At 45.4% G+C, this 15,464-nt stretch overlaps 1 protein-coding gene and 1 long non-coding RNA gene across 10 annotated transcripts in view; one reads left to right on the forward strand and one right to left on the reverse strand.

Moving 5' to 3' along the window:
- Window positions 1–15,464, reverse strand: part of triob (trio Rho guanine nucleotide exchange factor b) — a 95,400-nt gene that overhangs the window by 29,192 nt on the left and 50,744 nt on the right. For all 6 annotated transcript variants that reach the window (XM_047332833.1, XM_035629603.2, XM_047332812.1 and 3 more), the window contains 14 exons: window positions 15,196–15,318; window positions 14,357–14,548; window positions 12,893–13,062; window positions 12,359–12,533; window positions 7,638–7,833; window positions 6,687–6,853; window positions 4,578–4,697; window positions 3,517–3,615; window positions 3,288–3,380; window positions 2,777–2,926; window positions 2,564–2,678; window positions 2,222–2,337; window positions 1,075–1,197; window positions 427–621 (listed from right to left, as the gene is read on the reverse strand). In XM_047332833.1, the coding sequence (XP_047188789.1) occupies window positions 427–621; window positions 1,075–1,197; window positions 2,222–2,337; window positions 2,564–2,678; window positions 2,777–2,926; window positions 3,288–3,380; window positions 3,517–3,615; window positions 4,578–4,697; window positions 6,687–6,853; window positions 7,638–7,833; window positions 12,359–12,533; window positions 12,893–13,062; window positions 14,357–14,548; window positions 15,196–15,318 (2,034 nt within the window). The remainder of the gene's footprint in view (window positions 1–426; window positions 622–1,074; window positions 1,198–2,221; window positions 2,338–2,563; window positions 2,679–2,776; window positions 2,927–3,287; window positions 3,381–3,516; window positions 3,616–4,577; window positions 4,698–6,686; window positions 6,854–7,637; window positions 7,834–12,358; window positions 12,534–12,892; window positions 13,063–14,356; window positions 14,549–15,195; window positions 15,319–15,464) is intronic.
- On the forward strand, window positions 4,271–6,869 carry LOC118303718. 4 transcript variants are annotated; one of them, XR_004790988.2, is made up of 4 exons: window positions 4,271–4,487; window positions 4,617–4,710; window positions 5,383–5,545; window positions 6,735–6,869. It is a non-coding gene; the product is annotated as an uncharacterized LOC118303718 (long non-coding RNA). The 4 variants fall into 4 exon arrangements; XR_004790976.2 differs by having other exon boundaries at window positions 6,708–6,838; XR_004790982.2 differs by having other exon boundaries at window positions 5,386–5,545; window positions 6,708–6,838.

The raw sequence follows: 15,464 nt of genomic DNA on the forward strand, positions 1-15,464 counted from the left end.
AGTCAACGCGCCGACGTGTGATGTATCTGATTTCTCTTAGCACCAGCTCATTAAAGTGGCCGGTTGGGAGCTATTCAAATAACAACATGCGGTAACAGAAGGTCTCCAGTTTCTATCTACATCCGTCCACCTGGTGCAGGCTCCTATACTTTGAGCGGCAACAAAACTTAAAGCCAAGGGAAGTTTGTGTAATGACAAACAGTCATTACAAAAAACATGACTTTACTTAAGTCCTGCACTAGAAAGACAAGGGGCCAAAGTTCAATCCTTATTCCTATAACTTTTGCTAGTTCCATCTATGCAGTATCCATATCAACCTGAGGATTCAATATAAAGCATACGAACACATGTTGTCAACAGCAAATTTGGAAGAATAGACCTGACCCGTGTGCTCTTCTTTGATTTGTATCAGTGGTGAGTACTCACAGCCTTGTTGGAGTCGGAAGAAATGCCCAGCGCCGATTCCAGGCAGGTTCGGTATTTGTCCATGCGGAGAGAGAAGTCCCTGTAGCGTTTGTCCACTGAGGACACCCATTTCTTTATCTCCAGGGCATGGGCGTGGCCCTTGTCACAAAACCCATCTGCCAGCTGGATCAACAGCTTTACCCTCTCTTTGGTTTGCTGTCAATAGAGAAAAAAAAACACATTTGGTGAGGGGGGAGAGAGAGAGAGAGAGAGAGAGAGAGAGAGAGAGAGAGAGAGAGAGAGAGAGAGAGAGAGAGAGAGAGAGAGAGAGAGATGGCCACAGGAAGGCAGTGACAGTAGAGGAAAAGGTAGATAAGAGAGGGGCACAAAGGGAGAGAGAGAGTTGGGATACAGGGTGTTGCTTGATGAACACAAAGGCTTGTTCTCTCTAACACAATAACAGTGACACAGCAAAGAGGTGTCAGGACAATACGCTGCCGAGGGAACGGGCCTCACAGCGGAGCGCAGGACTGCGCGAACACACACAGCAGGCGGACCAACAGGCACAGTAACACGCGCACGACCATAGATCCATAAGCAAACGCACGCACACACACACACACACACACACGCACACACACACACACACACACACACACACACACACACCTTTGCCGTGATCTGGAAGTCTTCGTGCTCCTTCAGCAGCTCCTGCGTGTGGTGAATGCTGGAGCCGGTGGATGTGTGCGTGGACAGGTAGAACTCCCCAGTGTCATGGATCCACTCCAGGGCCTGAGGAAACCACCAATCACAAGTGAGAACATCGGACACTGCAGGGATTTTGAGTTGCACAATTGCGACATGACTCTCTTGCAACTATCTAAATGTGTTGACGTGGCACGCGCTACTTGCAACTCCTGGCACCGCGGTTAAGGTAAAGTCAATGTTGAACTCGCCCTCATCCACTGTTATATCCAGCAGAACGTTTCTTAAATTATGAACTGATCTGGATTTGATATGTGACAGTTTCCCTCTGAGAAACCCCTTTATATATGTCCTACAGTCATATTCTTGAAAATCAGGACTGGGACCTTTAATGTATATTTAATTTGATAAAGTAATTATGTACGATCATTTTAACACTCAGATAGAAAGTGTTACCAGCTCTTTTCACTTCAATATACATTTCCTAGGATTTAATATCCAAAGCTTCTACTCATTTTGTACTGAAATCATTCGGGCCCTTCAGATATAACCCCCCTAAAAAAGCCATGTCCATGCCTATGATGTCATTAGTTAAGCATTGCTGTGTCCCACCCCGGTGCCAGCCAATCACCACAAGGGGGAGCCATGTGTCCTTTATTTAAACTGCCTCTTAGGCCTAGTAAAAAAAAAAAGAAGCTTGAGTGTCCTCTCATCTCCCTGTAGCTCAGATCCTTTGCTCTTCTAAAACACAGACAGACCGTGACAGTCAGAACCCCCAGAGGTTGAAACCTTCAGCACTGACCCCCCTGGGGCAGACTGAGCGGTCGGGAGACACATGTTCAGCCGACGCTCTGTAATAAAGGTTAGTGTTTGAGTTTACATTGCCACATAATGATAGCCGCCGTCAAGACTGCCCATCGCCGTGAATGTCTGCCAGCTCACATCACTTCCAGTACATTTGACATGTATCATTACTTAGAAAAACGCAGGCCTCATGTTTTATTTAAAAAACAGAGACAAGCCAAGATGGGTCAACTTGCTGATCGAGTCCCGGTCCGAAACAGGATCCAAAAGCATCGACAAAAAGCACACACAGCACTCGGGCGCGCACCTGCTTGGCGCTGCGCTCGAACACCACATATTGCTGGCACTGGTCCAGCCGCCGCTTCCTCATGGTCCAGAAGTGGAGCACTCTGTTCTCTCTCTGCAGCAACTCATTCAGGATATCTGACGAAACAACACATGGACACACACACACACACACACAAAAGTAATACTTTCAGCATGTTTATCACAGTGTATCAGCATTATACAGGAAGATACCGAAGACGCAATTCTGTGAACAAATTAGGGAAACTGTGGATTAGAAAAAAAGTTAAATAAGCAAATCAACATCCTATGTAATGATAAGATGCAGAAATGGATGAAGGTGACGATTGAGTCGTCTACTTACTCTTAACCTGAGTCTCTGGAGCCTTGACGTGGGACAACATGCCGGGCATGTTGACACTGTTTCTGTGCAGGTACTTCAAGAAGACATCGGCGTTGCGCCTGGCTAACGTGCACGCCTGCACGTACGGAGGGTGAGAAAACAGATGTCATTTACACTGTCAGCAGTTTATCATCACTCGGGGAGACGCAGTATTAAATAAATGATGTGTCTCACCTTGAGGAAGGCCTCCTTCTGCTCCAGGTGTTTGCTGATCATGGGCGTGACATGGTCCGACTCACTGTTTGGGCCCAGTTTATCAGCGCCGCCGCACCAGTCTTCTTCTCGCTTGTACTCCTGCTCCAGGCTTTCCAGCACACTGCACACCTGAGACACCGATAACACGCCACATTAAACTACAGTGGGACGATGCCGTGCGCCAGGTCCACTTGTATTCGAAAGGGGGGAGCGTGAAGCCCATAAGTAATTTCAGGATTTTTTTTTTTTTTGCTCAAACTCAAGATTATCTAACACATGTTAGAGTCAGTGGCACTCGTACCCTCACTCTCACAAAAAGACACACACACACACACACACGTATACTCACAGAACATGTCTTTCTATAGTTGTAAGGACACTCATTGACAAAATGTATTCCCGTAATCTTGACCATCACAACTACCGTATACCCCAACCCTAGAATATACCCAATTCTGCCCCTAACCCTAAAACTGAAAGTCACAAATACCTGTTCAGAGGTCTTGTAAAAGGCCACAGAGGCATTGACCAGTTTGAGTCGATCCTCCATCTTCAGCATCAGCTGCTGCCAGTGGTCTGCCACCTTCGGAATCAAACAGAACCAGTCACTTTGCCACTCGCAGCTTTAAAAACAACGACGACAACCACAACTGCACGGCTCACATCGACATCCCAGTTTTTTTCCTTTAGCGGCGTGTACAATTGGGACAGAGCCCTACCTTTTCTGCACAGTCTCTGATCATGTCCATGTCGTAGTGGTTGGCCTGGAGTAAGGCCTCCGCCTTCTGCTGTACCTGCAGCGCACTCTGATGGGTTTTCTGCATGAGGTAGGGGTAAAAAAAAAAAAAAAAAGTTCGATGAATCTCAAAATCAAAACGATTTGCTCCGAAAAAATATGATCCCCGCTTCCAGTCGGTCCCCTGCGGGGCACTTAGGTGGAGGGTGGAGGAATGGGGCACAACAGAGGAAAGGCTAAATAAATAAAGGCAGCGTCTGATTAGGGCGGTGTGTAGAGATTGCCCTGAAGTGAGCTTTCTGGAGAGGAAATGAGAAAGGGGGTAAATATATATATATATATATATATATATATATATATATATATATATATATATACAAGAACCGGTGCTTTTTGTGATTTTGACATAGTTAGTCTGAGAAAAAGGCTTTTGATACTTGCCGGACTCGGAGAACTTGAGAACAGGAGAGAACAGAAGGAAATAAAGGCAAAGTGATTGCCTGCCACCTTTGATAATGTTAAAGTGGCAAGATCTGATCAAGGGGAAAAATTCCCCGCATGTCTTATTGAACCCACCCGTCGTGGGTTTCTGGGACTACAGTTAGTTATGGCATGCGTGTTAAAGTTCCAGTCTCGCGTGGGTAACGATTATAAACACAGGTTTCTTCCGAGATAGTGTACATGTGAGCTCAGCTCTCATGTAGAAGTAGGTCAGACGCGGGCCCTGCATTTCAAAGGAATGGAGTTCAAAGGAAATGCACCCCGGCATAATCCGCGGCGAAGGGCGTAAGAATATACGGGAGAAAAAGGTAAGCGGAGGGAAGAAAGAGTGAGGTAGCGATATGAGTTATTCATAATTCCATTTCCTGTGCGAGGGGGTGCGCACAGATGTGAACCTGAGTCGTTTCATAAAGGCTGAAGGGTGAAATGTAAAGAGGCAGCCCAGATGCAAAAGTAGGGAAAAAGATGACAAACACAATGACAAGGAAGAGGAGGAATAAAGGATCATTAAAACATCATTTATTGATTGATTGTCATTTTTACCTCTATTGCATGTTGGAATTGTTCGTGTTCCTTTTGCAGCTGTTCGGCCTCTTGCAGCGAACTGGCTGTGATCAGACCAGCGTTGAGCATGGACTCTCCGTTACGGATCCAACCCAGCACCTGCAACACACATGTACAATTTGTCATTACCTCTTCTTTATTTTTTTGGGAAATGACCAGAATGAAATCATCCTGATTTAATCAATCTCAAAAAGTGTAAGCTGCGCTCTGAATTTCATCACCCTTCTCGGACATCTGTTATCTTGCATGTCCCGCTCTGGCCCTATTGGATCGCTTCATCTCCATGTGCCCTCAACTCTTGCCTTACATCTTTCTTCTATCATATATATTTTCTTCATCGCTCTTTCAACCCTAACAGCTCCTCATTCCCTCCTTGCCTCCTCACTCTGTTACCATCTCGATCCCTGTCTCACACACACACACGCACACGCACACGCACACACACACACACGCACACACGCACACGCACTTCTCTTCAGCTACCACACCCCTGCTTCACAAAAGCACACGCTCCTGGATGCACACAAAATCCCATTTGCTCATTGTTTTGTCGGCCTACTTCTCTCTCCCCTGTACTCTCACCAGTCTCCCTCTCTCCCTCCCTCTCTCCCTCTCTCTCTCTCTCTCTCTCTCTCTCTCTCTCTCTCTCTCTCTCTCTCTCTCTCTCTGACTCATCAATCACATCTGTTACGTGGGTGAAGGGCAGAGGTGCAAACGAAGCTCGGCTATGAAAGCGATGATGGTGATGCAACACACAACTCTGACTCGTGTTTTTCTTCTCCAGCAGCTTCCAACGGGGCTTACGTTTCCACTGCACTTTCCGTGGCCTGAGGCGGGACAGTTCTAAGTACGTGTGCTGGCTGCTGAATATTAGAGGAGCTGTGTGACACAACTGTAATGGAACAAACCGCAGCAACATAATGATGACTCACACATATGATTCACAGGTGTGGTATGTCTTTGCAATTAGATCTACATGACATATTTCAATATTTCATCATGACTTTATATGATATTATTACTATAATACTATAATATTACTATAATACTATAATATTTACTATAATGTATTTACCCTGGTTAAAACCCCCGCAATATCCGTAATGCATGTTCTTAAGCGCTGCTGTTTCTAAATGACATACAGAAAGAAGTAACTGCCTCAAAAAAAAAAAATATCTATCACGATCAGCTGCATAGGTTTCTGATACTGCATGTACAGCACTGTCGCTGCGGGCAGGTGAGTAAAAAATAACACCGTAGCATTACATTTGCGTCACACTATCATCGCTGTCAGATCTGTTCCATCAATGTTTCTCGCTGCAGAACATTCTGGGTGTAATTTTAGTCTCAGTTTCATATCCGCCGACACTTATGCGAAAATGTTTCATTAATTCCGACACAAGCTGAGGCCTATGAGCCTGTTGTTATCCGGCCGCATCGCTACGATAGCGGGCCTGGTTATGAAAATTGGTTCAGTGTTTTGGGTTTTTTTTTTGCTTTCCGAAATATCAGAAGGCTACGTCAAGGACTCCGTACGATTTTCTGGCTGCGATCTGTGTATTCAACTGCTGATCTGCTAGTTGATACGTTCTTCGCCGACACGACAACAATAAGCTGAGAAATTCTATCTGTCTCCCTCTTCTCCTATCGAGTGATAGGGAGTAAGAAAGTAAGGAAAAGCATTTGGAGAGCTTGTTGACATTGGATGAGTCATCGACCCGCGCTCTTGTACAGACAGAACATACTGTAGCCGTCCAACCACTATGCTGTCAACAACCGCGCTATGCTGTGGCCATAAATTGTCTGTTTGACATCTGTCTTACAAGTGAAAAGAAAAAAGCAATACTACGTGCGTTTTTTGAGCATTCATAAATTGAACACATGTATGTATGATCTGTTTCCACTTCCTACATATTCCACTAATGGGCAACTCCTAAAATTGAAATATCCTTTAAGTAATTCCACTGTCCTAAAAACGGAGCATAATACAGAATTGCTCTTTCGTGAGCAAAAAGCATAGCTCTCTTGTAACTGTTTTTCTGACCCTGTCCCCGCCCCCCCCGTGTCCCTTTTCGTCTTCATGTTTACCTGTTTGACTTCAGCCTGCAGATGCCTTAACTGCACACACTGCTCCAGGTGTCTCCGGTGCTGCTCCGCTGCCAGGTCCAACTCCTGCTGCTTCTCGTGGAGGAACTCCAGCAGGTCCTGGACCCGCGTGGCCATGTCCACATCTCTGTCGCATAACAGCTCCACACCTGCACACAGTGGACATTTCATTACATTACTAACAGCAATCTATAATCTTTCTTTCTTTTTTTCTTCATCATTCCCTCACTAGTGACTTTTTGATAGGATTAAACACAATATCACCCATGAATTTTTTTTTTTGCATTTCATGAATGTATTCTTTGTTACCTCCATTTATAGAATCATAAAAGCTGGGTCGGCTTATGATTTCACATGTAGAACAGTGCAATGCTGATCTTGAGGAAGATGACGAAAAAAATATCATGGCAAATTTAGCATTTGCATAATCCAAACCGCAACGTTTTACTCATACATTCTTTTGCAGCGTCGTGTGCCAGTCGTTGATGCTACAGTAGCTGCAGAGCTGGCGCCGGTGAATAATTGTGCTCCAGCTACAACAGGCAGCTCTCGCACATACTGCATCGTCACGTTCAGCAGCAGCAGTGTAGGCGGCCGACTGCAGAGCCAGATTTTTTGCATTACATCAGCTGGATTTGTACAGTGAGGGGAAACATCCAAACGAAACACGCTTTGTCCTGGTCCTGGTCATCTTATATTGTATTTCTGTGTTAGATTTTCTCAAAATGTCTCTATTATACCATTCGGTCAACGAGGGGAAGTTTTCCCTCCTCAGTTATTTGATCAAATTAGTGCCCCTGCTATTTACGAGTCAACTCAAAATGAACGCGTTGTTCCACCAGAATCATATAGGGGATGTGAGCTTTCCGTATATGCGTGTGGTCAGTGCTTGAGTAAGCGCTTTCAGGGAGCGTAGTCATTTCCGTCACTCACCGGACGCCTGGACCTCCGTGACGTACTGCAGCAGCTCCTGTCCCTGGTGGATGACGTCGAAGGTGAGGTTGTTCATGGTGAGCGCCTTGTCCGCATGATGCTGCAGCCTCTGCTCGGCCAGCGGCAGGTCTTCGGTGTCAAAGTCACTCATCTGCTGCGACAGCTCCTCGTTCCATGACTCCAGGTCCGAGATGATCTGCGGGACGGAGGGTCGGAGACGGGGAGGAAGGCTCAACTCACGGATGAAATAGGCAAATGAATTACCTTTTCACTCATCGAGAGTGACAAAGGTCGCTGACTGATTTCCGAAACCGGGACGTCAAGATTTCATGGTGCGAAAATATTACACTGCTAATACAACAGGATGCCTCACGAAAAAAATGATTTCCGCAGCACAAACAGCAGAAATAAATAAATAAATACAACAGTCATTTAATTATCCATTTGAATTCACGAACAAGAGAACGTTAGAATAGCAAGTCGGAGAGTTTACGGCGAGCGGCGTAATCCAACACCTTAAAGCGACTGCCATAATAAAGGATAACATATTACAGGGGCGACGCGCGGCTGCTAAAGCAGATGCACGGAGGTGTCAGTGCTTGTCTCCGACTGCCCACGCAGACTGAATCATGACACCGTGGGCACCACGATCCTGGCGTCATCCCGATCCGTCTGTCGCTTCTGTCTTTTGAAACAATCTCAAGACGTCTACTCCTCCTCTTGCCCCGGGGCGCGTGGTATTACTGTAAACTGTCGAGAAGTGACGGAGGCCTTTTTATTGTGTTTAATTGTAGAGAGAACCCCGTCTTTGTTTAAGAGCGACTAATTCCAAACACAGGTTTAATCATAATTCCCCTTCTCTGGCAGTATATCTATTATAATTCACTACATTTAATGATCCTTGTCTCCTGGTTGGCTCCGTTCGACATGGTAGCTTCCCGTCACTGCTCCGTGCTGTGGATAACTCCTTTTCCTATGTAACTTGCAGCACTTGCTTTAATTCGGGCCCTGGTATGGTGGGACATCATACCTCAATATCAGCTTTGCGCTTTCCAGAACGACATTCACAGCAGTGCAGCCATAAGATGGCCCACGGAAGACCAAACGGATTCAATTTCAATGTTCACGCTCTTGTCTACACCGGTGAGGATGTGAAGTTTCTCCAACGGCTTGACACTGGCATCCGTCATAATTCAGCTGCTCTGGAAAACGGATGTTTAGAACGTGTCCGTTTGAAATGTGTGGAGTTACCAACGCCCTGACAAACCAGATATGAGATTCATCATTATCCACCCTTCCTCCGCAGAAAGTACGGTCCGGCGACTTGAACTGCAGGACAGAAGGGGAATGAGAGATGAGATTTATTTCATTTGAGAGTTGCATAAGATGAATCCTGAACATTTGCGTGATAATGCGATCCTCTCAGCCCATGCCATTTTTTTTATTCCCTTCATCTCTCAGGTACTTCCCCAGGCTGGAACGGAACCTGTCGGAGTACGTTGTAAATCAAGAGCGCCAGAGAATGTTTTATTCATAACGCAGGAACAATACTGTACATAGTGATGAGACTTGTTTTTTTTTCTTTTCTTTTTCTCTTGAAATCCTTTTTCTTCCACTCAGTTTCATTCAGTACGAGTTTCTCGCAAATGCCTAAATTAGGAAGCGATTGTTTGGCTTTTAAGTGTTTTTTTTTTCTTTTTTCACTTAAATGCCATATCCCCGAGCCGCACAAACGTGTCTCTGGGCGTCCTCATATTTAGCTCCTCAATCTTTCTGCAAAGCAGATGTCATTAAACATCTCTCTGCTCTTTCATCGCCTGACTTTTACCATAAACTGAAAACCGCCGCAAGATTCCAAGCCCTTCCAATAAATCAGGATCACTTTAATATCCCTCACATTTTCTCCGTGATGGAATGTTTTTGCAGCTCCGGCCGCAGCCACTGAGCAAAGTAAACAATGGGAGGAGACTTTGTTCGTCAAAAACTGCTTCTTTACACATATTCAATAAGCACCGCGGGCAGTTCGGAGACAGTGATGGGGCCTGCTGAGCTCTCTCAGAAACAAATAGCTAAAAAACAGGCAGAGGGCAGATTGGCTCCCCTGAAAACTGGATCCACACAGTACGCACATGGACTAAAAACATGTCCTGCAAATGATGAAATCCAGGCGAGCAACTTATTAAGTCGTGGACAAGGTTCATAGCAAATCCATTAAATTAGTAGTACTGTATATATTATTCACAACAACAACAAAGCAGCCCGTCTATGAATATGTTACATACAAAAAGTAAGATAAACCTATTTTGAATTAAAAAAGCATTGTATTTCTCTCCAAATACAAATGCGTGTTTGCCTTGGGACAATGCACACCAGGAATCTGGAGGCATCATAACCTCTCCTCTGTAAAGAGACACGACTTCCTTGGTTAGCACACAATTTTCATCAAAGTTTTTTTTTTCTTTCTACCGGGTTAAAATAATACCGCCTCTAACAATATGATAGTTTCACAAATCTGGCAACAGAGTAGAAACTTACCAAGCACTCATCTACACTCTGCTCCCCCCTCCGCTTCAAGTTGAGTAGAATTCCCCCTGTGTGCAAGAAGACCATTTCCCTCGGCTACCAGCTCTGTGAAGGCTTTCTAAAGGAGGAGATAATTCTCCACTTTGGCGTTTTTTCCTCTTTGTTTCTTCAGCAGTGTGCAGCGATACAGACGTATTGTCCGAGAAGAAAGCAGCGTGACGACTGCATGTCTCACCTGAACTCATACCGTCAACCTCAAACACACACCCCCAAACAAGCCAGGAGGGAGTGTCGCAATGTGTGTGTGTGTGTGTGTGTGTGTGTGTGTGTGTGTGTGGGCAGGGAGTGGAGGCAAAAACAAATGCCTCCTCCACCTATCTTCATGCTTGAGCACTGTGTCATATTAATCGTGTGTGTGTGTGTGTGTGTGTGTGTTTGAGGGCGTACTTCAGTGTTGTGCATGAGTGATTAGCAGATTCACTTCCAATCCTTGACCTGACACACACACACAAACACACACACACACACACACACACACACACACACACACACACACACAGCTGTTGAAAGGCTTCTCTGTTCTTTCAGACTCAACAGCCCCAACAAACTTTTCACGACTTGTAACATCCCACTCACATACATACACACACATAATGTTGAATTGACTTGGTTAATGTAGATTCTTTTGTCATTCCCGGGTGTGGTGGTCGTATATTTTTTCATCTGTCAGATATCATAACAGTTACTCCATCCTTGTCCTCTTCTCCAACGCAAAGTTTTTTTTTAATCTTTATTGGTTGTTGTTATAAACAAATCCAGCTGACAAAAGAAGAAAAGGCAAAGGGAATGTTCCAGGTAAAAATAGAAACATATTAAATGTAATTGAACTATTAAAACGGGCAAAAGGTGGTTGACGTAAAAAATTGCACGCATGTGAAAAATGGGGTTTGGCTGGAAATAAAAGATGTGCAAATATAACATCTGAACTAGATCTTATGCTTTTAAATTCATATCCGATCCTGACCGATATGGCGGTTGGCCGATAAAAAATTGCCCCATGTGAGCCATTCACATACATATTGGTATCAGCGTTTGTTCGATGACATGCACTGATATGAAAACATTTATTTTACAGAATAAACAATGCAGTGAAAATGTGCATTTATGTAAACATTTTCCAATAATAATAATAATAATAAAAAAAAATCTATCTTTATTTTCTCGATTCAAGTTCTACATAGTTGGCTGTCTTTGTCTATTCTTTTCAACCATAGTTATTTATCATTAAGTTTACGGCTAAAGTGAAAAAAATCAGGCCTCCATTACATTTTTTTGTCATATTGGGTTTGATAACGAAATCTTAGGAATCATTGGCAATTTTTTTACACATATACATATAAATATATCAGCCGATATTTTGGTATTGGAAATATTTTAGTCCCTATTATCTGTAACGGCATTGCCCCTAAAAAAACATTACAGTCGGACTGTAATCAATATTATGGAAGGTAACATACATACTTCACAAACTAATTTATTTCTGTCATAGCAGAGAGAGTAATGTGATTACTCTCGACGACTACTTGCCCGCGCACACATTTTGATTCAAGCGATGAAATGATCATTTACATTATCCTCCATCCATGCAATTTAACTGTCAACATGCAAAAAAAAATATTTTTTCAAAAGAGGAGTCATCATATCCGAGCACCAACTGAGAAAAGCGTTCACTCCCGCAGTGGGAAATAAACACATTAGCAGATAGCACGTAAAGATTGGATGAGATTTGTCAAGTGGAACTAAATGCTGTTTTTGTTGTAGCCACGTGTCTAACACTGAAATTCAACCAAGCTTTGCGGCAGCGGAAATCCTCGCCACAGGACTCAATCTCTCTGGGATGTCCCCTTGCCATATGTAAATTAAAAACTCCACCTCTGATTGTAGTGCTCATTAGCGCAACTCCTTTTGTCCAGCTATGAAAGTCTCTATTTTCCACTATCCACCACGCTTCACCCACTCACATCCCCTTTTTTTCTTGCCCTCGCGACCTCGCGTAAAAAACCTCAGAGCCTCTTTCTGTCTCTCGCAGTCTCACCCTTTGGCCGCACGTTGCAGTCAGAAAGCAGAAAATAAATATCCATCGCGCCCCCAGGGCCCCCATCTCATCTCATCTCATCTCATCTCCTCCGCCTACTCACGTCGATCGCGTCCCTCTCGAAGATGCGGAGCTGGAGGAAGAGCTCCAGTTTGATCTTCCTTTCCTGGAACAGCTCCTCCATCTGGCCCTGCGCCTCGTCCAGCTGCTGCAGCACGCTCTCGATGTGGGCCATGGAGCTGTTGTGGGGAGTCTTGTTGCTCGAGATGGCCGAGTCTCTGCGGAGAGGGTCAAACACAGGGGGTTTGGAGGGACAGTGCACGGTACACATATGTGGTCCATATCTTACGAAGACATCCCTGCGGAACAGGGAATCATCTCCCTGCTCTTTTACGCAGTTTGAAAGATTTCGCCTCAGCTTTAGAATTGCTTTCCTTGTTACTTCACTATCGCACAATTGTCCAGTGACTGCAGACACAAAGTTAAATCACTATGGCCAAGAGCTTTAAAAAAAAATAAAAAAACTCCTCTAAATAATAGATACAAGAATGCGTTTGTACCGCAAGCGCTTACCCTAGTGTACGTCACAACTATACAACATTCAGACCGCAGCGCAGCATTGGATAACAGTGGAAACCTGAGCTGCTGGATGAGGTCCTCTCCCTCCTTGATGACGTTGACAGTAGCCTGCAGGGTGGTCTGCTGCTGCTGGCCGAAGCGCTTGATCAGGTCCTGCACGGCTTCCACCGACTCCGCGTACACGTCGTCCAGCAGCTCCTTCTGAAGCTCCTCCAGCCACGTCCACAGCTGACGGTGAGGGACAGCACAGGCAGGCCGGTTAGAGGGCAGCGCGCACCGCCGAAGACGCAAGAGAAAAAACGGCCGCCAAGGGTAGATAGATAGACCGAAATTGACGGGAGACAGAACTCAATTCCAACCAGTTCTGCTCCAAAGCTGGTGTTTTGTTAATGGTCATCTTTGCGACGGATTAGCCATCTGGGTGAATTGGCCCCAGCGTCCCGAAGCCCTGGCACACTCGCCAGACTGCGGGGGAGAGAGACCCGAGCGCCTACGGCTTGTCTCCCACCCACGCTGCCAACTCACACACACACTGGCTCATTTAGGGGGCCGTCAACAACGCCGTCGGCCCAGTAACGTACACATGAAGTCACACGCTACCTGGAGCGTATGTGAACATAGCCACCAAATGTGTAAGTGGAATCACGTGAGAAGAAGTCCCTTTTTTTATTAAAGTGTGGCAGCAGTTTCTTTTATCGGAATATCAGATTTATATTAGAAATGAATAAAGAGAGAGTGCCTTTTATTTGGAGTGACTTCCTCTGTCTACTTCACGTGGTTCATGCTCCGTCTCAGCAGTCAATTGTAAACACAGTCTCACACACACACACACACACACACACACACACAGTCTCTCACACACACACACACACACACACACACACACACACACACACACACACACACACACACACACACACACACACACACACACACACACACACACACACACACACACACACACAGTCTCTCACACACACACATGCGCGCGCGCACACGGCGACCTGCGCCGGTGTGGGCCGACAGATGGGGTGAAGGAGATTAGTCCATATGGACATTAAAGACTAGCTTCATTAATAACAACATGAGTCTGTGACAGACTCTAAGTCTGTGTAAACAGGATGTAGCGTAAGCGCATGTAGAGCGCAGTGCTCCGTCAGCGTGGAGAGCTTCACTGTGGCAGATACATGTACAAGCGCGTGACTCTAACACCAGCGCAACGCTGAGAGGAATCCGCGAGCCGGGCAGCGGTGAGCATGTGTCAGTATACACTGGTGGTTTGATTCCCACTAGGATAATCCTAGGTGACATAGTCATCATCACGGCGGAGGTCGAGGCAGATGGCCTTTAATTGTGCAATACGGAGGGAGAGAAAAGCATTTGTTTGTGTGGCTAATCTGATTTAAAGTGCATTAACAATTCAACACGGGTAGCAATTGTTAGTGTGGCGGAATGAAAATCAAACAAAAATAAAATTAGGAAATAAGTTGAGAGGAAGAGGAAGAGGAGAGGAGATACACACCTCTTTCACGTGTGTGTGGAAGGCAACGGACATGTCCAGCAGGACTTTGCGCTGTTCGACGCGTCGCACAAAGTCCTGGATGCGATCTTCTAGCTGGTGGGCAGCCTGGTAAATTTCCTCCGGGTCACACTCTCCGGTCTGAGCCAGCTGCTCGGCCGCCTCCAGCAACTTGTCGGCATTGGTGTAGGTATTCTGGAACATTAACAGTGGAGTATGGTTTAATACGGCCAGGTGGTGCAGTACAGTCAGTGCTGAACCCGGGGGCACGTTGTCCCTGCGCCTTTGTGGTGCTCTGGTTGCTTCTCATCATCTCTCATCTTCAACCGCTTATCCGTGGTCGGGTCGCGGGGGCAGCAGCTTCAGTAGGGGGCCCCAAACTTCCCTTTCCCGGGCCACATTAACCAGGTCTGACTGGGGGATCCCGAGGCGTTCCCAGGCCAGTGTGGAGATATAATCTCTCCACCTAGTCCTGGGTCTACCCCGAGGTCTCTTCCCAGCTGGACGTGCTCTGGTTGCTTGCCACAGTGTAAAGACATACAGGTAAAGTCAACTAGTAAATCTAAATTTTCTGTAGGTGTGTAAGGTTATATGTCATTGACTGACCGGTGACCTGTCCAGGATGTACCCCGCCTTTGCGCTATGTCAGCTAGATTTTGCCTGAGCCCAATGCGAACCGCAAGAATAAGCGGGTTTAACAGCTGTACTGAAATCTTGGGACCTTTTTCTTTTTTTTTAGAGAATGTCTCCTACAACGTTTCCCAGTGAACAAAGTGATGTGGCACAGGATGATGAGATTTGTGCTTTTGCTTTCAAATGCATTCGTTTTTTTTTAAACTCACCTGTGCGACCTCTTCAAAGTCCTCGTGTCTCTTCTGCAGAGCCCTGGCTCTGTGCAGGGACTTGCCAACACCGGTGTGTTTGCTGAGGAAGGCCTCGCCGTGGTTTTCTATCCAGTCTAGCACCTTGGAACATACACAGACAGAAAAACAGATTATAATATGTACCTGAAGTGTATATATATATATATATATATATATATATATATATATATATATATATATATATACACATAATATTCACATACAACTACAGTACACAAGGTAACGAT

This window comes from Scophthalmus maximus, chromosome 1, assembly GCF_022379125.1.
Source record: "Scophthalmus maximus strain ysfricsl-2021 chromosome 1, ASM2237912v1, whole genome shotgun sequence".
Classification (NCBI taxonomy): domain Eukaryota; kingdom Metazoa; phylum Chordata; class Actinopteri; order Pleuronectiformes; family Scophthalmidae; genus Scophthalmus; species Scophthalmus maximus.